Consider the following 23,932-nt stretch of genomic DNA (forward strand, 5'->3'; position numbering starts at 1 on the left):
GCGGCACACAGGGAAGGGTGCGGAGGGGGCAAAACCGGGCAAGCAGCAGGGAGGCCACGAGCCGAGCGGCGGAAATCAGGCTTTGCAAAGTTAATCTTCACCTGCAGCATAATTCGGGTCATGAATTCCTACAATCCCGCGGGTGTTAAGCACAAATGCAGAGTTTGCGGCTTCGGGGTAAAGCCACGCGCGCGGGAAGAGGAGCTGCCGTTTTGCGCCTCACTCGAGCTGGAGGAGGAAGGCTGCGAGCATCAGGATCTGCTAATAATTTAGTTTTATTAGAAAGTTTATGTTACGGTTAATGACAAAAAGCGACTCACCGGCTCCACCAGTGCGAGCCAGCGCTGTTGGGTGATACCTGCTTGGCTACTTGCCGCTCTAGGACCGCAGCTGCGGTTTCAGAGCCGTTAAAGCAGGGGGGGGTTTTGCACCCCCCTTTCCTGCCTGAGCTTGCCGGCTCCCCGGGCACCCAGGGCCCTTCGGGGTGGGTGCCGGCGGGGCAGCGCCCTCGGTGCTAAGCTGCAGCCGGCGCCGAGCTCGGCGGGCCCGGGGTGCCCTCTGCTGACGCGCAGGCACATCTGGTAGGGGAAAAGCTCGGCTTAAAACAGGATTTATTTTTTTTTTTTGGGGGGGGGGGGAGCTCAGGATGGGCCCCAGGTGCCGTCCCCGCGGGGATTTTTGCAGGTGGCCCCGTGTCCCATCGCTCTCCTTCTCCCACGCCAAGGGGGGGGGGGGGGGGATGGTGTCATGCAGCCGGGGTCCACGGGATCACACTGCTGCCTTGCTCCTGAGCATGTTCAGAGTGGCCTGGGGGGGGGGGGGGTGTCACCGTCACTGTCACCGTGGTGGGGGGCAGACCCACCAGGAGACCACAGCGGGGTCCCCAGGGGGAGCAGGGGCGCTGAGCCGACAGGGGGCTGCGCAGGAGCAGCACCGGCTCGGGGTGGGGTGGGGGGACTGGGAGCACTGGGAGAGGCGAGCGAGGAAGGACTGCGGGGGCTGGGGGCGATGGGGCGCAGGAGGACCAGCTCCCGCGTGTGCCCAATGCTCTGCGAGGAGGAGGAGGGGGTGGAAGCGGCCAAAAAGCAGGGGCCACCGGGCAGGACAAGCGCGGGGCCCCAGCTGCAGCAGGAGCGGCTGGTCCCCGGCGAACTGTGCCGTGGCCCAGCCGGGACGGATCCTGCAGCAGGTGACCCGGGACCCGTTCAAGGCATAGCAGGTCAAGGGAAAGCCGGGGGCAGCACTGCGGGGAAGCCGGGGCGATTTCGGGGGTACGGCACAAAGCCCGCTGGCGTCCCCACGCCAATGGGGACAACCAGCCTGGAAAGGGACCTGCCTGACCCCCCCCAATCCGTGCCAGGGCTCTGCAAGCCAGGCTGGACCCTGCTCAGCGTCCCCAGGCTGCCGGGGGACGTGTCCCCCCCGCCGGCGTCGGACCTGGCCCCCCACCGCGGCCCTCCCCGCCGCGGCGCTCCTCGGGGACAGGGTGCCCGCGAGGCCGGGCCGCGTTAACGCTGTATTACTGTCGCAGCGCAGCGAGGCTCTTAATTACAGTACAACTTTTATTAATACTGGAATCTTCACAGTGCATTCGTTACTTGTAGCAGTGACTATTTAAATCAAGGGCCGGGTGGGAAACAGGATAATTACCACGGAAAAAAGAAAAACAAAAAAAAAAACAAAAGGAGGGAATAGAAGAAAGAAAAAGAAACCCGGATGAGGGAAGGGGAGGGAAGCGGAGGCAGAGACAGGAGCACTGAGGGGGGGGGGAAAATAAATTAAAAAAAGGAACAAGTTAACAACAGCACCAGAAAAGTTACTTCAGTCGAAAGACTTTTTTTTTTTCTTTTCCAAGGAATTTTTTGTTCTCTGTACAAATTGAGAAATAAACCCCAAAAAACCCAAACATTTGTCACTTGTCATCAGCATTTCTGGTCACGATAAGGGGCGGGGGGGGGAGGCGAGGTTATAACTAAATCGTTATTACTAAGACAGAGTAAGGAGGGGGCTGCGATGCGACACACACCGGGGCGGGGGGCGAGCTATGTACAACGGGGGGGGGCTGCCGGGCGGGGGCGAGGAGGGCCGGGCAGGCGGAGAGCGGGGCAGGGAGAGGTTGTGCTTTCTTCAAGGCTCCTGGCGTAGCCGTGCGGAAGGGGCGTCTGCGGCGGCGGGAGGCTCCGGTGCCCCGGCCGGGGCGGCCCCGGGGGCAGAGCCGGGTCCCGGGCGGCCCCGGGGGCAGAGCTGGGTCCCGGCGCCGAGGCAGAGCCGGGTCCCGGCCGGGGCGGCCCCGACGGCAGAGCGGGGTCCCGGCCCCGGCTCGCCTCTCCCCGGCGGCGGCGGCGGCGGCGCCGGGCGGGTGTCGGGGCCGCGGCGGGGCTGCGGCGGCTGCACGGGCTCCGCCGCCCGCTCCGCTGCGCCTCCCTCCGTCCCTCCGTCCCTCCGTCCCTCCGTCCCTCCGCACGGCCCCCGGCCCGGCGCCCCCTCCCGGCCGCGTCCCCCTCCTGCCGCCCCTCCGAGCCGGGGAAACCCCCCCGCCCCCGGGGAAGGGGGGAAGGAGGAAAGGGAGAAAGTGCAAGGAAAGAGATAGAAGGAGAAAGAGAAGAAAAGAGAGGAAAGAGAAAAAAGGAAAGAAGAGAAGGAGCGAAAGAGAAAGAAGGAGAGAGCAAGAAAGAAAGGGGGAGAGAGGAAAAAAGAAGCAAAAGAGAAAGAAAGCAAGAGAGAGAATGAAGGAGAGCAAAAAAGAGAGAAATAGCAAAAGTGAAAGAGCAAAGAGGAAAGAAAAAAGAAAAAGTGAAAACGACAAAGAAAAAGAAAGAAAAAAGTGAAAGAAAAAAAGCACAAGCAAGAGAAAGCAAAAGCAAGAGAGAAAGCAAGAGAGAAAGCAAGAGAGAAAGCAACAGAAAGAAAGCAAAAGAAAAAGAAAGGGAAAGAAAGGGAAAGCAAACAAGCAAGTAAGAAAAAAAAAGAAAGAGAAAGGAAGGAGGGAAGGAAAGAAGGAAAAGAGAAAGAGAAAGCAGGAAAGGAAGAAAGAGCAAAGGAAGGAAGGAAGGACAGACGACAGCCAGCCCCTGCCAGGAGCGAGCGGGAGCGCGGGAGGCTGCGCGATGCCCGCGGGGCCGCCAGCGCCTCGCTGGGGCCCGGGGAGCTCGCGGGGAGCACGGCCGGTGACCCCTGCGCGTTTGGGCCCCGCGCCCTCGCCGCTGGGGATCAGTGGCTGGCCGGAGGCCGCAAAAAGTGCCGGGGAGGCTGCGGGCGAGCGGGGGGGCGAGGAACAAAGTATAAAACGGGCTCCAGACCCGGTTCAGCGCCTAGGCTGCGTCCTTGCGAGTTTGCCAGCGAAGGCTTTCAGTTTCCGTGTAAATCCAGGCTCTGCCTCTACCTCCGAAAAGCGGCTTCGGCGCCGCGGTTCCCGACGGCGTCTCTCCTCCTCGGGGCGCTGCTTCGATCTCCTCCCAGGGGCGCGGGGAGCGGGGCGGCGGGACGGCACGGCACGGCACGGCGTGGGACGGGGCCGGGAGGGACCGGGGGCTTCATCACAATATCCGTGGGGCCGATCTGTCGTTGGTGATGGTCCTCCGCAGGCGCACCCCGCGCCGGATGGCCACCAGCATGTCTTCGGCCGGGGGGTCCATGGAGGCCGCCGGGGGTGGAGTAGGCGTCTCCTCGCCGGGGCCGGGGCCGGGGCCCGAAAGCGCCATAGGGAAGGGAAATTGGCCTTCGCCCAGGGCGTGGGCACTGGCCACCAGCTCGCCGATCTTCTCCACCAAGCTGTGCCGGTTGGCTGCCAACTGCTGGTCCTCCTCTTCCTCGGCGGAGAGGTGCTGGCTGGCACCGGGGTACACGGAGATCTCCATGACGTTGCTGCCCCAGGCGGTGTTGGGAAGGCTCAGCCGCTTGGGCGAAGCTTTGGCAAAATCCGCGGTGTTTGGCGAGGCGTCGTCAGCGTAAAACACGCACTCTTCGCTGCCCACTCGCGTGGGGCCGGTGTAGCTGGGGGAGTCGGGCACCGTGGGGGTCTTCACGGGGACGATGGGGGGCCGGATGGGGATGGGGCCCGCGTTGGAGAGGGTGCGGCGGACCGAGGGCTTGGTGGAAGGCGTGCGGCGGATGGTGGCGACCCCCGGCGTGGTGCCGGCTGGCAGGTTGGTGCCCGTAGGCAGCCCGGCGGTGGAGGCGGGACGCTTGGTCTGGATCATGCGCCGGTAGTTCTGGGCGATGTTGCTGTTGCGCGGGATGGTGGAGGACTTGTCGAACTCGCTCTGGGGGTCGCACTCCACGTCGCCGTTCACCGAATAGCAGTCGTAGTCGGAGCCTGGGGAGGGGGAGTCCAGTCAGCACAGCCGAGCGGGGTGGTTGCGGCCCACTCGCCACTGCCAAGCCCAACCGCCACCTTCGCAATGCGATCACCGTTGCGATATGACCACAACCAAACCCAACCATCACCGCTGCAACACGATCACAACCAACCCCAACCACTGCCGCCACGAGAGCACAATCAAACCCAACCACCATCATTGCGATGCAACCACAACCATCCCAACCATTGCCATCACAACATGACCGCGATCAAACCCAACCACCACCATTGCAGCATGATCACAGACTCAACCATCGCCATCATGGCTTGACCACAAATCCAGCCATCACCACCACAATGAAATCACAGCTGGCCCCAACTGCCACCATTGCACGATAACAGCCAAACCCAGCTGTTACCATTGCAGTGTGATCACAACCACCCTAACCATCGCCATCACAATGTGATTGCAAACATAACCATCACCACCACAACACAATCACAGCCAGCCCCAACCATTGCTATGATGCGATCACAACCAAAACCAAACATCACCGTTACAACGTGATCACAACCATCACCATGAGAACAGTTACACCCAACCACAACTGTCCCCGCGGTTACTCTATCTCCATCCACCACATCTGTTGCTACCCCAACCCTCTGGTACTGAATCGCTGCATGCAAACGCATCGTCGCAAACCACCGCCATCGCACAACGCGTGATGCTACCACAGCTATACACTGCCTGGCACAACGGTAGCCATCAAGGCGCACACAGCACAGTTGCAGCCACCATAGTTAACAGTCAGAGCTGCTCCAGCTGCCGAGCTACCGCACCATGGGTGACCCAGCCACAACTAACCCTCCAAAGAATTGGGAAACAGCCATGGTTATGCTGCACGCTACACGCCGCACCGCACGGTCTCAACCGCCGCGCAAGTGTCTGCAACGCAGCCACGAGACCACGGCTTCTCCACCCCGGGCAGCGCAGGCCCAGGTTGTTCAAACGCCGATAATCACGCAACGTGCCCAAAGCCTCCGTCTCATCCTACACAACTGAAATAACCTGTTTTGTGCTGCAACCAGGCAAACGTTGGCTCACAGAATTAACAACAGGCTCACAGCCGCTCGGGAAGCAAGAGCGAAGCCAAACAGCCGGGCAGGGCTGGGGCCCGGTTGTGTCACTGTGCAGGTGTTGATCACAACACAGTGGAAACATCCATGGGAGCCAGCGGAGAAGTCAGCACACCCCTGTTCGACCCTGCTGCAAGGGAGGACCAGCACACCATCACGCTATGCCCAAGGATATCAACAGCACCATGCAAAACAGTCTCCAGCAGCACAGCCGCTCCGAAGGGCTCTTGCCATGCTCTACCCCTGGTCTCCTGCTGACCCTCCGGGTGAAATATCAGGCTGCTTCTGCCCCATGTCCCCCTTCCCACCAGGGGCAAGCCAGGCCCTCAGCGCCGCTACCTTGGGAAGGGATGGTGTCCTCGGAGCAGGACGGGGTGGTCGTCTGTGTGCTGTAGCCGCTGGAATACTGCAGCGAGTCCCGGCTGCTCTTCTGGTGCTCCAGGCTCAGCCCCCGGGTCAAGACCATGGCCAGGTCGCTGGCAGCGGGGGACACCTCCTCGCCGTGCTGTGGGGGGACAGGAGCCACCCGTCAGTGCCCCAATGAGCCGGCCACGCCGCCACGGTGGCCTCGGCCAGTTCTCAGTGCCACATGGTCCTCCTGGAGGAGCCCCCCCCTTGGCACTCGCCCCCCTGGACCTTCACCCCCCCAGCAGCCGGTACCTTGGCAGCAATCGTAGCCGGTGACATCCGGGGCCTGGGAGCTTCTTCGACGCTGATGCCCGGGTACCCCATGGCGGCCGAGGCCATCTCCGCTTCCCGCAGGTGCTCCATGCGGTCCTTTCGCCTCTGCAGGGTGTTCACCACGGGCTGGTCGTAGGGACTGGCTTTGGACCAATCCTGCAAAAAATCCAGGCGCCGGCGGGTGAAGCCGGAGCCGTGGCGAGGAGCGGCAGGGCGGGAGGAGAGAGGCACCCGGGGAGGCAGGGACAGCGGGGAAGGGGTGCGCGAGGGGTCCCGCCGGGCTCCCACGGGGCGATCCCGGCTGTGGGCACCGGTGGTGGCCGGGATGCTCGGCCGGTCGCTGCCAGGGACGCTGGCGCTGACAGCCGGCTCGCCGAGGGGCGGCAGCGGCCGGGGGGGAGCCGGCTCCGCGTCTCCTGGGACCCGTGTGCGAGACGCGAGCCGGCGGGATGGAGGGCAGAGCCGGAGCGAACCGGGGAGGGGAAGAGAGGAAGAGGAGGGCTTTGCCGACGAAGGCTTCACCTTTGCGCCACCTGCCCGCGCCCCTGTGGCAGAGCTAGAACTAACCGAGGTGGGGGAGCTGCACTCGCTAACTGACTGGCAGGTTTCGGAGGCCTCCGAGGATGCCGAGCTGGAGGACTTCTGCCGTGCCCGCAGGCCGAGGAGCGGCAGCGAGCCGCGCGGACGCAGAGAAGGGAGAGAACAGAGCTGGTTAGCAAAGCCGGAGGCGTGCGGCGGCCGGAGACGATGCGACGCGGCACGGTCCGCGGGTTAGAGGCTGCACGGGGCACCCCGAGCGCGCCCGGGGGGTGCCCGCAGCCGCCCGCGAGGCAGCTTCGCCCGCGCGGCCCCGGCACGGGGAGGCGTCCGCGCCGGCGCGGAAGGGCTTCGGCGGATGCCGTGGGCTAAGCGCGCCGTGACTCCCGGCACGGCGCTAGCGGGCTCTGCCTTTGCGTGGGGATTCCCGCAGCTGAAACGGTTCCCACGCGCGCTTGCGCCTCGCGTCCCGCAGCCTCGCGCCCCCGCACGCCCCCGCGGGGCGGTGAGCAGCATTTGCCCCCTTTGCGCCCCAGAAGCAGGGACGAGGCCCTGCCCGGCGGTCTGCCGAGCTCGGGGAGGTGCCGGACGGGCGAAGCCCTTGCGGACGCCCAGCTCCAGCCCGGCCTCGCCAAGCTCGTGCGGACGTCCCGCCGTCGGCGCTGCCTTGCAAGCGGCGCCGTGTTAGCGGCAGCGGCGGAGCGCAGCGGCGGCCCGCGCGCCCCGAAGCTCAGGCGTGTTAAGCGCAGCCGGCGGGGCTCGCATGCAGCCCGGCCCCGCGGCTCGCTGCTGCGGACCAGGGGGTCCCCGGTGCCACCGGCAGCGCCGGGCAGGCAGCAGTGCGCGTAGCCAGCGGCCGGGGATGCGGCGCGGGAGGGCAGAAGTGATGCAGCTCAGGCCAGTGCTGATGACCGCTCTCCACCAGCATCTTGCCCGGCACGAAGGATCTGCCGGGATCCACCAGGAGGATGCGGGGCCAAGGGCTCTCCAGCCCCGGGCTGCCCAAGCGCTGCCAGCCTGGCCAGGGAACGGCGTGAAGTGGCCTCTGGCTCACTGCGGGGCTCGGGGGAGTGGGAAATACTCCGTTTCCTGACCAAATACCCCATTTCCTGACCACAGCGTGAACGGCGACCCCCTTGCCTGGGGGAACAGCCTGGCCCGAGGCGGGTGGGCATCCCACGTACGTTGTTCTCCCCCGCGATGCCAACGCCAACCCTCTACACCTGGAGACATTCCCAGGGGTGTCACGGATACACTGCCAGAGGGGATCCTTGCATCTTGCCCGCTCCTTTTCCTGAGGGGGAAACTGAGGCACGGCGCCCCAGGGAGGCTACACCGGGCCAGGCCGAGCCTCGCGCCCGCTCCCTCCTCCCTTACCTGGCTGGTGATGTCCGAAGGCATCGGAGAAGGCGGTTTGGAGTAAGCGGCGTCCTGGGAGATGAAGCCCGAATCGTGCGAGGAGACGCTGGAGAGACGCGTGCTCGCGTTGACCGGCTGCGCCAGGCTGCGGTAGCGATAGGTGGAACTTGGTGAGCAAGTTTGGGACCCGCCGGGCCACGCGATGCCACCCTTGGCACCGCTCACGCTGCTGGGGTGGGGTGGGGGGGCCGCAGAGACGATGCCCGTTAGCGGGCGCAGAGGGGCAGGGAGGACAAAGGAAGGAAAAGACAGTTTCAGACAACGGTTGGCTGCGCGACTTCGCCCGGCAGAGGAGCCGAGCGGGAGGCGGGGAGGGACGAGGCGGCGGCGGCCGGCCGGTCCCCCCCCCCCCCCCCCCCCGGCCCGACGTCCCGGCCGCGGGGCCTTGCCGGCTGGGGAAACCGAGGCACGCCGTCCTCGCGACGTCCCTGCCCCTGCTGGAGCTCCGTGCAGAAGGCCGGCTCCCCTCCCCTCGCTCCGGTGTCCCCCCCCCCCCCCCGGGATGCGCAGCGGGGTGCAGCATGGTCCCGGCGGGAGGGAAGCAAAGACACTCCAGAGGGGTTGGCACTGCCTTTTTTACCCCCGTGAAGCGCCCCGTCTCCTGACCCTCATCTGCCTCGCACGGGAAGGGAGCTGCAGGGCTGACTTTGACGCCGCTCAGGCCCTAGGGATGCACCGCCCCCCCCCCCCCTTCCGCCCGAGCTGGGACCAGTTCCTCTGTATTACTGGGAACCAGCCTTGCACTTGGACGCTCGGAGGCTGAGGACCATCATCTAAGTGTCTCCAAGGGTCACGAGCATCATTAGCCGGCCAGGCTTAACGAAGGCCTGGGGGGCTGGGGGAAGTGATTTGCTAAAGGAGCATGAACCCAACCTTGGTGGCCTGGCCACCGCCCGGGGGGACATGCCGCTGTGTCTGCATCCCTGTCCCTGTCCCCGTCCCTGTCCCGCGCCCCGGCCCCTCACGCGCGAGCAGCCCGCCACGCGCCAGGGGACGGCCACGTCCGCTCCAGCGGCCCCGGGCACGCGCGCGCCCCAACGCACCTGCACATGCTCGACTTGCGGGAGCTGGAGCTGCTGGGAGAGGACGGGGGCGTCTGGTAGGACCAGCTGTAGTCAGAGCCCTTCAGGTCCTTGATCACCTGCAGCAGGAAGGTCCAGGTTGGAGGCGGGCAAGAAGGCCGTGCCCTCCCCTGCTCGGGGGGCCGGCGGCGCCGCCGCGGCTCACCTGCTCGCTGGCGGGGGGCAGCTTGTGGGGCTCGGCCGTCAGCACCACCAGGTCGTCGATGATGCCTTGCAGGTGGGTGATCTCTCCCAGCATGGTGATCTCCCCGTTCTGGAGGCGGCAGCAGCAGGCGTCAGCGCCCGGCCCGCGGGCGGCAAACGCCTTCGGGCTCCGCTCGCCCCGGAAAACCCTCGGCCCGGGCGCCCCGCGGCCGGTAGGGCACCCCGGTGGTGCCCCCCGCTCCAAGGGCACGGGTGGGATCTCCACGCGTTTGGGTGCGTTTCGGGGGCTCCCCTGCACCCGCCGGCGCTCAGCCGAGGCGGACGGGCGCGGGGGCGAGCTGGGGCGCCGGCACTTACCACCACGGGCTGCAGGAAGGTGATGAAGGTGCAGAAGCGGCCGCGCTCCTCGATGAGGGCCTTGCGCACCGCCTGCTTCTCCGTCTCCTCCAGCAGCAGGTACATGTCGTTGACGTCCTGCAGCGCCGTGTCCAGCTGCGGCTGCAGGTCGCCCTTGCCTGCGAGCGGAGAGAGGCGCGGCGGCGTCAGTGCCGGGAGGCCCCGAGGGCGCCGAGCCCTCCGCGGGTGCCGGCGGCGGCGCGCGAGGGGCTTGGGCCCGCCGCGGCGGTGAGCGGAGCGGAGCGGGGAGCCGCCGGCGATCGGCACACCGCGCGCGTGCCGGAGGGGCCGGCGGAGGCTTCGCGCGGCCGAGGAGGGCCGGGCGGGAGCGGCACGGCCGGGCGCCCGCCGCTGCCTGGCCCCGGGGCGAAGCCGGGGAGGGAGCCAGCGATCCACTTACCCAGGAGCTCTACAGGAAGGATGAGGAAGGAGAGAGAGAAGGAGACAGAGAGAGAAAGAACGTGTGAAAGACAGCCCGGCGCCGTCTCCTCCGGCGCAGCGGCCGTGCCGGCGCCCTTCCCGCGGGCGCAGCGCCCGCCCGCCCGCCTCCGCCGCCTCTTCCCGCCGTCGCTGCCTCACCTTTGCGGGCCTTTTTCTGGAGCTTGAGGGTGTCGGAGGACTTCTTCTTGATCTCGTGGCGGGCGCGCTTGTACTCTGGGGGCACACGAGGGCGGTGAGAGGCGGGCGCAGCGCCCGGCCCCGGCCCCCCGCCGCCTCCGCGCGCCCTCCCCTGCGCCGGCGCCGGCCCCGGCCGCCGCTACCTTTAGCGTGGTCCTTGTCCAGCTGGTTGGCGGTTTTCTTCCAGTCCTCAATCCTGTCCTGCAAAGGGTTTATGAGGCTCTCCATGAGGGCGCTGGAGCGGGGAGAGAGAAAGCGAGCGCGTGTGGGAGAGCGGCTCGAGCCGCCGCGTCCGCAGCCGGCCCCTTGGCGTCTCCTCCTTCGGGGAGCGAGAGCTGAGGCCGGCCAACTCGTGTCCCTGGTGCCCGGCCCGACTTACTTGGTGAACTGCCTGAGCTTGGCCTCGATGCTGCGGTGCCTCATGCACATGCGGGTGAGCGCCGAGCCGATGTCCCTCGTGGCCCCTGGCAGGGAAAGGGACCCCCCCACCCATGATAAATCCACCAAGGAAACAAATCGATACCCCCTCGATAATAAAGAAAGCGATAAAACCCGCTGTCAAGCTCTGCAAAGCCGAATCCCCGCGGCGCCCTGCTAGCCGGGGCGATGGCGCAGGCGGCGTGCCGGGCCGGCTCCGCAAACCCGCTCCTCGGGGCGCTGAGGACTAGCCACCTCATTGCCGCAATGCCCGGCTCCCCCCATACGCGGTGGCGGCTCGGCGGCCGCGATGGGGAGCAGCGGTCCAGCCGGGGCACCCGAGCTCGCCGACGCCACCCGGGCCAACCCGCCGTGCCTCGGTGTCCCGGGCAGGAAGAGGGTGCTCAGATGGCTGGGAATGTCCAGGAGAAGCGAGCAGTGGGATACGGATAAAGCGTCTGGTCGCCAAGTCGCGCGCAAGGGAAAAAATTCGCCGAGGCAGTGGCCAAGCGCCGGTTCCCTCCCCGGCTCGGTGCCGGGCAGCCGGGCTCAGTCCTTCCCCTGCAGCCTCAATCCTGAGCTTATAAAACAGGGAGTCAGCGCTCCCCTGGCACAAAACATCCCACTGGCGCGCACGACTGCTGCGGGGACGTTTCCCAGCAATCCAAAGCGGGAGCGCCCCTTTCCAGCAAAACAGCTGCTAACTCTGAAGCCTAAGGATGGCCACACAGTGGCAGTGCTGCCGAGGCTCAGCGGCGCGCGGAGGCCGGCACATCCCGGCGAAGGAAGCAAGGCGGCAACCACAGACTCCCGCGGTGCAGGCGAGGGAGCGATATTCTGCCCTTCTCTCCCCAAAATGTTTTGAGAGACACCCCCCCCCCATCCCGCGACCCCCGGGGCTGCGGATGGGATTTCCTGGAGCACCAAAGGAAGGCGACGCAGCCGCAATGGGCACGGGATCCCATCCCTGCTCGCCATCGCACCTCCCAGCCCCCAGCCTGGCGAGCCGACCCGCTGCCCCGGACCTGCTTCTGAACCTGCCAGCACCCTGCGGCGGAGGGGCTGCGCCGGGCACCTCGGCCCTTCCCTCCTGGGACCACGGCCCTCCCTGCTCCCTTGCTTGGGGAATTCTCTTAATCCGGCTCCTAATGCTCTTATTCCGGATCCTCCTGCTCCTAATCTGATTTCCCTATGTGCTCACACATGGAGGCGGTCAAGCGGCTATGGAGCACATGTCGGAAAACACTCCGGAGCAGAAAGATGGCGGGGAGCGAGGGTCGGGACTGCAAGCCGGGGCTGGGTGGGCTGCGGCTTGCCAAGCCGTTATCACGCTAATCCCAGCGGATAACCCCCCTCCACCTCTTTATCCGGGTGGGATTGCGATCCAGAGCTGCAGGGTGGCACCGAGACGTCGCAGCCTGGTTTTACTTGGCGGCAGGGGTGGGCTGCGGCCTGCAGGGATAAATCAGCGCCCTGCACGAGGCTCCCTTGGTGTCTCCTCCCGGCGCGCTGGGAGCACCGTGCAACTGGGGGCTCCCGCGGCTCCGGAGGGGGGGAGACCCGGCGCTACGGCTCTGGAAACGAGTCCAGGCTGTCCTGGCGAAAGCTCGTGCCCGCAGCTGGCTCTGGCAAGTTTTCTGTCTCCCGCTGCTCTCCCTGCTTCCTTTCCAGCGCGGGGAAAAGCATCCGCCTGCGCGACACGGTGCCGCAGAGGCAGCGCCGCGGAGCCTGGCCGGCTGCGGGGGGGCGGCCGGGGAGCCGGGCACCTTCCTGCCCCGGGAGCCGGGGCCACGCGCTTCGAGATGCGGAGGTGTCCGAGGAGGCAAAGCCGGGAGGACTCCGGGCCTGGCGGGGTAGGGGAGAAGCTGGGAGGCCCCTTAAGCAGCTGGGAATTGGAGTAACGCGGCGTTGTCTCGTATCCTGAGCTGTCTTCAGAGCGTTAAGGCTCCTGCGGGAGACCCGTCCCGCTGCCGCCGCCGTTCGGCTTCCCTTCGGGCTGCCGGATTCGCACATCTCCCCGGGAGCCTGAAGCCAGGCTCCCGCAAACACCGAAGGAAGACCGAGAGCCTCCGGTCGCGGGGTCAGCGGAGCAATGCTTGGCTGCCCGGCAGGGATTGGGAGACTCCCGCTTGCAAATGCGGAGGGTGTCTGCGGCCAAGGCTCAGCTGGGGCCGGATCAGCCTGCGAGGGAGCGTCTTCCCCGCAAAAGGCCTCTGCCGAGCCCCCCTGCTCGGGGGAAACCTCTGGAAAGGGCTGACCCTGGTGCCTGACCCCTGGCACCCCCTGGCCCACGTCCCAGCACCCGCGCGGCCCACCCGCACCCTCAAGGCCCCTCTCCAGCCCGCACCGCTCCCGGAGGCTCGGTGTCGCCGGGTGCAAGGTGGGACGGGGATGCTGTTTCTGGCTTTCCGGCTAATTGCCAAGGCAACCGGCTGAGCGAAATGTTGCATCCTCCGCCCGGCTCTAGAGCTGTGCCAGGTGGGGAAAAAAAGCTCTGCACCTCCGTCCTTCCCAGCCGGATGGGCCCCGGGCTGCAAAGCTCCCTGTGCCCGAGCGGCCTGGCACGGGCCACGTCTCTGCTCCGCGACCGGCCGGGCATCGCCCCGGGCTGCTCCCCGGCTGCGTATCCCCTCCCAGCCCTCGCTTTGGGCGCCAGAGGTTGCCCGCTGCCTGGTCCGGAGGGTGCGGGGTGAAGGACGGGCTGGCAGCCGCGGCACCCGGCCAGGCGCCCCGGGCAGCAAAGGGGGAGCTGGGGGAGCCTTAATCCTCGCGGTGCGGTGGGCTAGTGTGTTTGGAGACAAATCTGATCCCTGCTCAAGCTGCCTCCTCCTCCTCCTCCTCCTCCTCCTCCTCCTCCTCCCCGCGCGGCTCCAGATGGCCTGCATGCCGCGAGTCTGCAAAACAGGCCGCGACCATCTGCTTGGCAGAAGCCGAGCGGTGGGAAGCGGGCGCCTCGCTGCCAGGGCGGGAGCGGGCACCCCGGCGAGGCCGCCGTGGCCCCTCCGCCCGCGCCCGCCGCCAGGATCAGACCGGGGGGGGGGGGGGTCCGGCCCCGCAGAAAACCCCGCAGTGGCCGCCACGGTCCTACGAAGGCACAAAGTCCCCCCCCGAAGGAGCGCGCTGCCGGGCCCCGCGGCGGCACGGGAACGTCGCGGACAGCCGGAGGCCAGACCTGCAATCTCAGCTCTTCACTCCAGCTCTCCCCCCCCCCCGGGCTGGGGGACGGGTCACCCCCAACGCAGCCAGCGGACGCCAGTGTGGGTCCCCGTCCCTGAATCCTCTTTCGGCAGCTCCACGACCATCTAATCGCCCAACTGCATCCCCGGGAGCAGCCCCGAGGCAGCCGGTACCTCCCAAAGCGAGAGCGGGGAGCAGCTCCCGGGGCTCCAAGAGCTCGGCCCTGGCATGACCGGCTCCAGCAGGGAAGCGGAGGCAGGAATTTGGCGGGGGTGGGTCATGGCACAGGTTGCCGAGAAGGCGGCTCCGGTGGCCAAGCCACGAGACCCGTGCTGCCCTGGCCCTTTTCCGCAGCCCCGCGGAGAAGCGGCTGTATCCCAGGAGCCGTGGCCTTCCCACGGTCAGGAAAGCTTGGGAAACGCTCCCGGGGGGGGGGGGGGGGGCGATCCTAGGGCGATGAGAGCGGCGAGCCCGCGGGGGGGCTTTCCGAGCGGGACCTACCTCGGGTGTTGGTGGCCATGTCGGCCACTTTCTGGAAGGCATCGAGGAAGGCGACCGCGGCCAGCACCGTAGTCCTGGGGCGGAAAGAGAGGGACGGAGCTGAGGCGGCCGCAGAGCCGGCCCGGGGGCAGCCCGAAAACGAGCGGCGTCTGGGCACCGCCGGGGCCGGGCCCTGCCCGCGGGAAGGGGCAACCCCGGGGGGCCACCGGGCAAGCGGAGCCCCGGAGCCCCAAGCACTGGGGCGGCCCGGTGCCATCGTGGCGGTGCAAGTCGCCGTTGGGCTGGTGCAGCTGAGGCTCTGCCTCAGTTTCCCCTCCTGGAGCAAACGCCGCAGCAGGGGCCGCATCCAGCCCCGACGGGCCGGATCCCCCGGCTCAGCGCCGCCCGCGTTTCGCCCGGAGCTGCTCAGAGCTGCCCGGCAGCCCGCCGAGGCCGGGGCCACTCACCTGAGCTGCGAATGCAGCTTGGTGGCCTTGGAGTTGAAATCTTCCCAGATCGGGTAGGAGCTCTGAAAGGAGGGAAAGCGAGAGTGAGGCAAGGGAGGGGGGGGGGGCCGCCGGCTCGGAGCCGCTCGCCCCCGGCACCCGCATCCCCGGCAGCCGCCCCCGGGCCGCGCAGGCACACCGGGCGGCTTGGCACAAACGGCAAAGCCCGCCGGGACAAGGGCGCTGGGACACCGCTGCGGCCACCTGCATATACAGGGCTGCGCGTGGGGATTCTCTGATGGCTAATAAAGGCTGAGCTCCTGCCGCCTCGCGCTTCTCTCCTAGGTTTTTCCTCCTCAGCCATGTATCCTTGTGGACCACAGCAGAAACTAGGACGTTGCCCTGGCACAGTGGATGGTTCGCCCCGGTGGCGCCTGTCTGAGCGCGAGCTGCCAAAAATCGCGGGGCGGGAGGGCTCGGGGGTTTGCGGCTGGGCGGCCGCCGAGCCGGGGGGTGGCAAGAGGGCCGGCGCGCAGCCCGGCACCTGCCGGCCGCGAGAGCGGCCAACGGGAATGCTTCCGCAGCCCTTGCCGTGGCGGATGAGGAGCCCTTTCCGCCTCCTTTCCTGCTCTTGCCACTAATTTTCTGGGTGTTGCTTGGCAAGGAAAAAAAAAAAAAAAAAAGAAACCCCATCAAATTGAGGTAAAAGCAAAGAACCCCCTTCTCCTCCCCCCCCCCCCTTTTCGTGCACCACGAGCCTAATTCCCGCTGCCGGGGTCCGATGGCAAAATCCGGGCAAGAAAGCCCAGAAAAGGAGAATAAGAAAAGCCGCTCGTGAGCAGACCCAGCCGGTTTGCTCAGGCCGTCTCCGCCCGGCCGGTGGGGCCCCCGGCACCCCGACGTCCCCAGGAACCCCCCGAGCCCTCCATCCCATGTCCCCGGTGCCAGCAGCGGCCGAAGCCTTTGGGGGCCTTCAGGAAAGACCCGGAGGCCACGCAGGGCTGGCGGGCAGCTCGGGGGTCTCCCACGCCCTGCGCGGGGCGGTTGTGGGGTCAGAGATGCCCCTCGCCCCCGCAGAGGTTGTCCCTCACCGCCGGGTGAGCAGGGGACGGGGACGGGCAGTGGGTGCTGGATGGACCATCCTGGTGTCATCTCTGCAAAGCCAGCCCGGCAAGACCATCCAGGTGCCGTCACAGTGTCACCGTCCTGGCAAGGCCATCCCGGCAAGACCGTCCAGGTGCCATCCCAGCAAGACCATCCCAGTGTCATCCCAGCAAGGCCACTTCGAGGCTAATCCCAGCGCTGTCCAGGTGCCACCGTCCCAGCAAGGCCGTTCCCAGCGAGGACATCCCAGTGCCATCCCAGCGAGGCCAGGCCCAGCGCTGTCCCGGCGAGGCCAGCCTGGCGAGGCTAATCCAGGTGCCACCTCGATGAGGACAATCCTGGGAGCGTCCCGGCGAGACCACTTCGGTGCCGTGCCGCTGCCGCCGTCCCCGCAAGGCCACGCTGGTGCCGTCCCGGCGATGTCACGCCGGCAAGGCCACGCTGGTGTTGTGCCACTTCGGTGGTAACACGTGGGACGTGCTCCAAGGGCAGGGGACGGATCTGCCCTCCCCGGGCCGACGTGGCACCCGGGGAGCCGTGACCCCAAGCTGCAGCAGGGTTGGGGGCCTGCAAACCCCCCGCCGGGGTGTGTGCCAGCCCGGCCCGCGGGCACCGGCGCCGGCTTTGCAGGATGTGGTCTCTGCACGGCACCGGGGGCGTCGGGGGCCTCCCTGCGCCATCCTCATCTCACCGTTTATTTGAGAGCGGCCTTGCAAAAGCCCCGATTTCGGCGCCTGCGGGGCGCTCGGCGTCGCTGGGGCAGCCCAGGCACCGCGCGGCGCCGCCGGCAGCAGCCCGACTATGGCGCGAGCCCCTTTAAGCCAAAAAATAGGTCACTAAAGGAGGGTTTTGAGGATGCCGCTCGGCACGCGATGTCCGGCCGCTCGTGGCGGCAGCCTGACTCAGGGCTGCGAGTCCCCGGGGGACGCGGGGACGGGGACTGCCGGCGCTGGAGGGCAGGGAGGGGACGAAACGCCGCCTGCCCTCGGCTTAGCGGGGCGCCGAATGCGGGGTCCTGCTGGGGGGCGAGGGAGCCCGTTTCGGTCCTCACGGGCCAAACCAGGACGCCGGACGCCGTGCCTTGCCGGGACGGTGCCGCCCGCCGTGGTGGCCCCATCCCCGCCGTGCCAGCGTCTCCCGCTCGCCCGGGGCAAATTCCTCCGAGGTCGGGCGGCGATGCTTCCCGCGGGAGCAGGACCGGCGGCACAAGGACGCGCCAAGGTCGCCCGGGGCCGCCGCGCAGCTAGGACGAGAGGCCGCGGGAACCGAGCAGGCTGCGGCCCGGCTCCTCCCGAGGGGAGGCCGCGGGGTGCCGAAAAAGCCCCCCGGCGCTCTGCAGCTTCGCAGCGCTTAACGCCCTAATCTCTTGCGGCAGGTTATTATTTTCCCCCATCCCCCTGCCTACGATTCGGCGGCAAACGGAAGCGGAGAGAGGCCACAAAAACGTCCCCTCTCGGGAGCGAGGGCATCCCCCAGCCGGGGCCGGGCTCGGGGCCACCCCGGAGCGGCTCGCACGAGCCAAACCAGCCCCGGGGGGGCCAAAGCAGATCCACCCCGCTCCCCGCTGTGAAAAGCCTCGGGCCGGGCCACGGAGCCGCCACCGCCGCGACGGGAAGGCCGGGAGCGCGCGGGATACAAGCAGGGCGCGAGTTGTAACGTGATTTCTAGCACTTTTTTTTTTTTCCCTCTTTTTTTTTTTCTTTCCTCTTTTTGGGTCTTCCCCACCTCCAAGCAAGGTGAAGAGGAAGGCAGCCCGGCTTCCCGCCGTCGCTGCAGCTGAGTCCTGGTCCCCCTGTCCCGAAAACATCCCGCCGGGGCCGGACCCGTCGCTGGCGCTGCGTGGCCGCGTTGGCACCAGCGGGGCCGGTTGGACCCCTCCGCAGCCAGTGCCCCCGTCTCGGTGAAGGTATGGGGAAACTGAGGCCCGGCGCCCCCCCCCCCCCCCCCCGTGCCGTGCCCACCCCGAGGGTGGCAGCCGGCTACCAGCTGCGGAGGGAACACTGGCCGGGCCTCCAGCGGCAGCCGCTCACGCCTCCTCCGGCTCAGCAGGGCCAGGGATGCAGCGGGGACCCCGCGCTCTGCCCCCACCCGAGCATCCTCGGCGCCTCCGTCCTCGGAGCCGCTTCAAGGGCACGGGGCTCCGAGGTGGTTGGTGCCAGCGGGCTCCCGCCCGGCCTCCCGGCTCCTCCTGGAGCAGCTCCGCCGTTTCCACCCAGCAACCCGGCGCCGCCGAGCACCCCGGCACACAAGGAGCACCCCCAATTCCCTGTGGATGGGCCCCCCCTGCCTCGCCTCCGGCTGAGCTCTCCAAAACCATCCAGGGCCCTGGACCTGGCCATTCCCCTTAGGCACACGGGAATTTCGCAGGCAGCCGCAAAGACTGGTGCGGTTTTCCCAAACCTTCCCCTCCTCCTCCTCCTCTCATCCGGGAACCAGCTCCCGGGCCAAGAGCCACCCGGGGGCTTCCCCGCTTGGCACGGCGGGGGGTGCCACCCCAGGGCGCAGCGGTGGCAGCACCCCACCACCCTGCCCCCCCAGCCCGGGCCTCCCCAGACGCGCTGCCGCCCTGCGGCCGCCGGCATCCCAGGGCCTGGCTGCTGGGAAAAGCTTGGATTTTCGCACGCGAGGGCTTTTTTCCCACCGCCCCCCTTGCTCGCGCCTCGCCGGAGCCCCGGTCCGGCGGCGCAAGCCCGGCGGAGACGCCGTCCGCCTCCGAAGGGGTTAATCTCTTTCTCGGCTCGGCTTTTATTTTTTTTCTCCCCCCTCCCCTGCTTTGGCAATGACAGCATTGTCTGGACTCAGGCTGCAGCAAGAAGCTAGAGGAAGAGGAGGAGGAGGAGGAAGAGAGCTTTGCCTCCTGAAGCGAATGTGGCTGCAAGCCGGCGAGCCCAGAGGCAGGGCTGGCAGCGGGAAGCGCTGCACCCCGAAACCCTCCACGCCGAACAAACCCGCCCGTTCCCGTCCTCGTCCCCGCGAGAAAAAAAGCCCCCAGCCCTTTTTTTTCCGCCTCCTGCCACCGCTTGGGTCCAAACCAAAACAACAACAACAACATCCCTGTTTTTACAGGCAGCCCCATCCCGCCCCCGGCGAGGGCGGCGGCGGCGCCCGCTGCCCCTCGAGGTGCAGAGTGGGCCCGGGAGCCCGCAGCCCTTTTTGTTTGCTTGGGGCAAACCCCGGCGAGTCGCCCCGGAGCGGAGGGTGGCGGGGGGCAAGGCGGCGCCGGGGGGGGGGGGCCGCGGGGCCCGCTGTGCCCAGCGCCAGCCGCGACGCCCCGATGTGGGGCTGGTACCCAGCACGGGGCCCGGACGTGGGGCCGATACGGGGCTCCGATACCCCAATGCGGGGTCCTGACACCCCGACGCGGGGCTCCGAAACCCGTCGCGGTCCCCCGACGCGGGGTCTGGTGCTGGACGTGGGGCTCCGACACCCGACGGGGGGGGCAGATACCCGCGACAGGGCTCCAGCACCGCCGCGGGGTGCCGACCCCCGGCGCGGGGTTCAGCAGCGGGGCCCCGGGACCCGCCGCCGCCGCCGCGGGGCTCCGGCACCGGCCGCGGGGTCCTGCTCGCCGCCGGGGGCTGCTGCGGGGCGCCGGTAGCGGCGCGGGCCGGCCGCTGCCCGCATCCCCCGGTGCCGCCGCCCGCTCTGCCCGCCGCGGCGCCGGGGGTGGCGGGGGCGCCGTCACGGTGAATTTGTGGGGGGGGGGCTCCTACCTTCATGTCGTTGATGATGGCTTGGAAGAGGCCGCCGAGGGCTCCGCACTCCTTCTCCGCCGTCTCCATCGCGGCGCGGCGGCGGACGCTGCGGCAGCCCGGGGCGGGCGGCGCCGCCGGGGGAGGCCGCGGCGGCGGGCCAGGCTCAGCGGCGGCGGGGGGCGGGCGGCGCCCGGGCGGCGGCGGCGGCGGCGGCAACGGGGCGGCAGCGGCGGGGCGGCGGGGCCGGGCGGGGCGCGGGCGGGGCGGCGCGGCGCATCGCCCCCGGGCGCCCGCCGGGCTCAGCGGGCCGCGGCCCCGGGCCGCCCCCCTGGCGGCGGCGGCGGCGGCGCGCAGCGGAGCGGGCGCGGCGGGGCGCGGAGCGGCGCGGAGCGGAGCGGCGCGGAGTGGCGCGGAGCGCGGCGCCCGGGGCGGCGGCGCGGCGCGGCGCGGGGCGGAGCGGGGCGGGCTCTGCGCGGCACATGCGCCGCCCGCCCCGGGGCCGGGGGCTGCGCGGGGGGGCGGCTCGGGGGGGCGGCCCCGGTGGTGCTCGGGGGATGCCCGGGGAGCAGCGCCAGGAGCCGCGGGAGCGGGGCCGGGGCAGCGCCGGCGGAGCTCGGGGGGCAGCACCGGGGGATGCTCGGGGATGCCGGCTGGGGGGGGGCAGCCTGGGAGCCCGGGGGCGCTCGGGGAGTGCTCAGGGGGAGCACGGGGATGCTCGCTCGGGACCGGGGGCAGCACCGGGACCCCGACGGATGCTCGGGGACCCTAGAGCTGGGGGGCAGCCCCGGTGGTCCCGGGGGATGCTTGGGAGGCAGCTCCGGGAGCCCCAGGGTTTGCCGGGGGCAGCAGGGGAGCCCCGCGGGCCGCTCAGGGCGTGGTGGGGGGCAGCGCAGGAGCCCCGGGGGTGCTTCGGGGGGTGCCGGGCCCGGGGGCAGTGCCGGCAGGACGCTGCCTCCAGGCTGGGGCTCTGTTTAAGCCTCTCTCCAAGGGCTGTTTGCTCCCAGCTGCCTTCCTTACCTGGGATGGCTGGTGCCTAGGTGTGCTGCAAGGAATCACCTTGGTGTGGGGTTAATTTTAACACCCTCCGGGGAGATTATAAGGCAGCTCTGAAATGTTTGAGAGCGCTTGATTCCAGGACAACCTAAAACCCGTGGGAAATTCACACCCTCCCAGCGGACAAGCCCTTCCCCAAATTGTCCTCCCACCCGCAGGGATGCTGGAGAGCCGGAGACACTGCAGGGCTGCGCAGAGCCAAATCCAACAGGCGCCGCAGCAAATGCCCCTCCGCTCCCTGGAGCTGAGCCCCGGCCAGCGCAGGGCGCGGGACATGCGGGGGCTGCCGCACATCGAGGAGCACCAAGCACCTTTGCTGTTAGCACCTGCCTCTCTGCAGGCCCCAGATCCATCCTCCAAGCCTGCCTGGCCAGGATCCGAGGGGCTGGGCTGAGCACTGACGCACCGAGTTGCACTTCAAGGGGAAGCGTTACTGGCTCCCGCCAGTGGGGAGGCAACGGGGGGGCTGAGCCAGCACCTCTCCCCCAACTGTCCAGCCTCGCTGTCCCACCGAGTCACTGTGGCAACTCATCCGGAGCTGCTCCGGCCCCGTGCGCAGGCTTGGGGGGTTGCAAACAGCTGGGGATGCCCATGAAGAAGGCAAACGGTACCCAGGGGAGTGGGGACCGACACCGGGTGCCTGCCGCCCGTGGGAGCCGCTCAACGCCGTGGCTCTCCAAATAGCATAATTTGCCAAAGCTCCTTCCAGCCGCCTCCGGCAGTGAGCAAGGTGCTCCAGAGGCGACCTGTGCCCAGCAGCCAGGCCACCACGCTGTCGGAGCGGCCAACGGCCCCTGCGCCCCGCCGCGGAGCTGCGTCCGCAGGGATGCCCGCTGGGGAGCGCGGTGCCCCGGGACCCGCTCGGCCTGGGGAGGGACGGTGGGGAGGGAGAGGGGCCGGGGAGCTGCCCCCTTCCCTCGGGCCTCTCCCAGCTTTGGGGTGCATCCATGGCACTCACCAACGCCCGGCTGGCGAGACGGGGCTGCCCTTGCTCTCCAGGCGGAGGACAGACCGCAGAGGTCCTCTTCCCAGCTGCTGTCCCCAAAGTCTTCCCTCCCCGAAGTCCTTTGCATCTGCTCATCCCTGCTGGGGCAGGCTGCGGGGAGGGCCGGCACCCGGCGTGGGGAAGGTGCTCTGCGCCCCTCGGCCCGTCCCTGCTGCTCTCCCATAACCTCAGGCTCCCTCGTGCAAACCCTGGCCGTGCACAAGCACAACCCCGGCTCCTGGCTCGGGCTTGCAGAGAGCAATCCTGCCCGCGGCTGCAGCCCAGACCCCAGGCATGCCGAGCATCCCAGCGAGACCCCGGAGCAGCCCCGTGTTCTGCCGGGAGCATTGGAAATACCCTGCTGCCTCTTCCCCAGGAGGGGAGCAGCTCCTGCCCCTGGGTCCATGCGAATAGGGGGGTTGCTGCCCTCCTCTTCCCCCTCCTGCTTCGGGCCGTAAAACCGGCCCTGCTCTCCCGCTGGCAGTGCCCCGGCTGCACCGGTGAGCGCCGGTCAGCAGACCCCCATACGGAAACGATTAAAGCGCGGCGCTCTGGCAGCCGCCTGGAATTTCTCCCCATAAACTCTGTCCCTCGCCAGCCCCGTGAGCCTGGAAAGAGGCCGCTCGCGGAGGTGAGCCCGGCGGGAGGCACGGGGCCGCACCGGCAGGCTGCGGCACGGCGCCGGGCAGAGCGCTGGCAGCAGCCCGGGCTCACGCTACCTGCTGCCGGCAGCACGGCACGCGCCACCCGTCCGCCCTCCCCGCGCCCCGAGCGACTGCCGGGCTCGGGAAGTCGGAGATGCCCCCGTGCTGAAGGGCTGGCTGTTAAAATTAACCTGCCATGACCGGCTTTGGAAACCTCTTTCCCGGGAATGACAGGAATGTCTTTATCCCGGCCAAAGCAACCCTGGGTGCAGGGCTGTTAAAGAAACCCACTGCCAGAGCCCGGCTCTGCTGTAAACAGGCCAGAAGCCATAAAAACTCCGGAGAGGCTCAGTGCATCCCTCCCCCCCCGCTCCATGAGATCAGGTGAGGGCGCAGGGAAGGGGCTTGCAGCCGCGAGCCCTAAATCACAGCGCCCCACTACACGGCCGATGGTGTTTCAGGAAGGAAACCCCACGTACCGCGGAAGAAGGAAGGAAGAGCACGGACCGCGGCCGCACTCTGCACTGCGCTTTTATTTTGTCACTGGGAGCTTAACATAGGAACAAAGAATCCGTTCCCCGGGCTAGAAATCGGCCGCGGAGGGCGACCGGCTCATCCCTTGCACACGCGCACGGCGCTCCGGGGGCTGCGTTGCGGCACGCGCGCCAAGGGGGGGGGGGCTGGCGGGCGCCCGTCGCGCCCGCGGGGGACCCAAGAGCCACCCGCCGCGGCCCACGAGCCAGCCGGGCCTGCGGCCGGCAGACCCGGCGCCGGTGAGGGGGGACGCGGCACCCCGCCGGTCCCGCGAGCCCGTGGGGGCCCGTTGCGGTGGCGGGGAGCGCGCGGCGCGGTCCCTTCCCCGCTGGGCGTCCTGGCAGGCGGCTGGGCCCTCAGCTGACGGTCACGGGGAAGGCATTAGCGAAGCCGAGGAGACTTGGCTCGCCCCGCGGCGAGAGAAGAAAACACGTGTCCTCCGGCCCCCCCCCCCCCCCCAGCGCCCCTTCCCCGTGTGCTTGCTGCGCATCGCATCGGATTTGGGAGAAGCTGGGCACAGCCCGGGCTCTCTGGGGGTCTCCCCACACACACACGCGCACACACACGCACACACACACACACGCACACGCAGAGGTGGCGAGGGAAAGCCGCCCCTTGCTGAGCGCTTTTGCCCGCCTCCGGCTACCATCGAACCCACGGGATCCTCTGGATGCGGCTGCAGCGCCCACCGTGCCCGTGCCCTGGTCCCTGCGCCCCGGCGCCGCAGCCGCCCGCGCCAGCGGCCGCCCCCGGGGCTGCTCAGAGGACGACCCGCCGCTCCAGCTGCTCGCCCCGGCCGGCCCGCTGGTGCCGCGCTTCCAGGTGCTTGTTCTGCACCTTCTCGAAGTGCTGCAGCAGCTCCGTGTAGTCGATGTTGGCCGCCGCCGCCCTCTTGAAGCCCGCGCTTGACTTGGCGCCGTCCCTGCGGGGAGGAAGCAGAGCGTGAGCGGAGGGGGAGGCAGGTCACCCGGCAATCGCCAGCCCGTGTGCTCGTCCTTAAGGAGCAAAACCCGGCTGTGATCAGCTCCGGTGTCGGGCTGGTAGGCAGGATGCCTTCTCCTTACAACGCCTGTGCTGGAGCAA

General features: G+C 68.5%; 2 protein-coding genes across 7 annotated transcripts in view; both read right to left on the reverse strand.

Moving 5' to 3' along the window:
• Window positions 1-3,440: 3,440 nt before the first annotated feature.
• Window positions 3,441-19,784, reverse strand: MTSS2 (MTSS I-BAR domain containing 2). Of its 6 annotated transcripts, none has more exons than XM_067302704.1 (14): window positions 19,652-19,784; window positions 14,856-14,917; window positions 14,410-14,483; window positions 10,694-10,778; window positions 10,458-10,549; window positions 10,276-10,350; window positions 9,658-9,815; window positions 9,302-9,409; window positions 9,118-9,215; window positions 8,033-8,159; window positions 6,686-6,760; window positions 6,098-6,274; window positions 5,777-5,942; window positions 3,441-4,315 (listed from the first exon to the last, which is right to left on the reverse strand). In XM_067302704.1, exons 1-14 carry the CDS (start codon window positions 19,718-19,720, stop codon window positions 3,537-3,539), a joined length of 2,145 nt encoding a protein of 714 aa, XP_067158805.1. In that variant the 5' UTR covers window positions 19,721-19,784; the 3' UTR covers window positions 3,441-3,536. The 6 variants fall into 6 exon arrangements, with proteins under 6 accessions (XP_067158805.1, XP_067158801.1, XP_067158802.1 ...); XM_067302700.1 differs by having other exon boundaries at window positions 8,033-8,240; XM_067302701.1 differs by having other exon boundaries at window positions 6,686-6,757; window positions 8,033-8,243.
• A 3,046-nt stretch (window positions 19,785-22,830) lies between these two features.
• The window catches only part of VAC14 (VAC14 component of PIKFYVE complex), a 107,461-nt gene continuing 106,359 nt past the window's right edge, over window positions 22,831-23,932 (reverse strand). The window contains exon 19 of the mRNA XM_067302708.1: window positions 22,831-23,771. Coding sequence (XP_067158809.1) covers window positions 23,609-23,771 — 163 coding nt within the window. The 3' untranslated portion in view covers window positions 22,831-23,608. The remainder of the gene's footprint in view (window positions 23,772-23,932) is intronic.

The sequence above is a fragment of the Apteryx mantelli genome, chromosome 10 (genome assembly GCF_036417845.1).
Source record: "Apteryx mantelli isolate bAptMan1 chromosome 10, bAptMan1.hap1, whole genome shotgun sequence".
Classification (NCBI taxonomy): Eukaryota; Metazoa; Chordata; class Aves; order Apterygiformes; family Apterygidae; genus Apteryx; species Apteryx mantelli.

Bases quoted from the DNA above. Each gene is read 5' to 3' on its own strand.
- MTSS2 (XM_067302699.1), bottom strand. From the start codon at position 19,720: ATGGAGACGGCGGAGAAGGAGTGCGGAGCCCTCGGCGGCCTCTTCCAA. The intron at 14,918-19,651 runs GTAGGAGCCCCC...CCCTCCTTTCAG, and splicing joins CCATCATCAACGACATGAAG to AGCTCCTACCCGATCTGGGA. The intron at 9,216-9,301 runs GTGAGCCGCGGC...TTCCTGCTGCAG, and splicing joins TGCCCCCCGCCAGCGAGCAG to GTGATCAAGGACCTGAAGGG.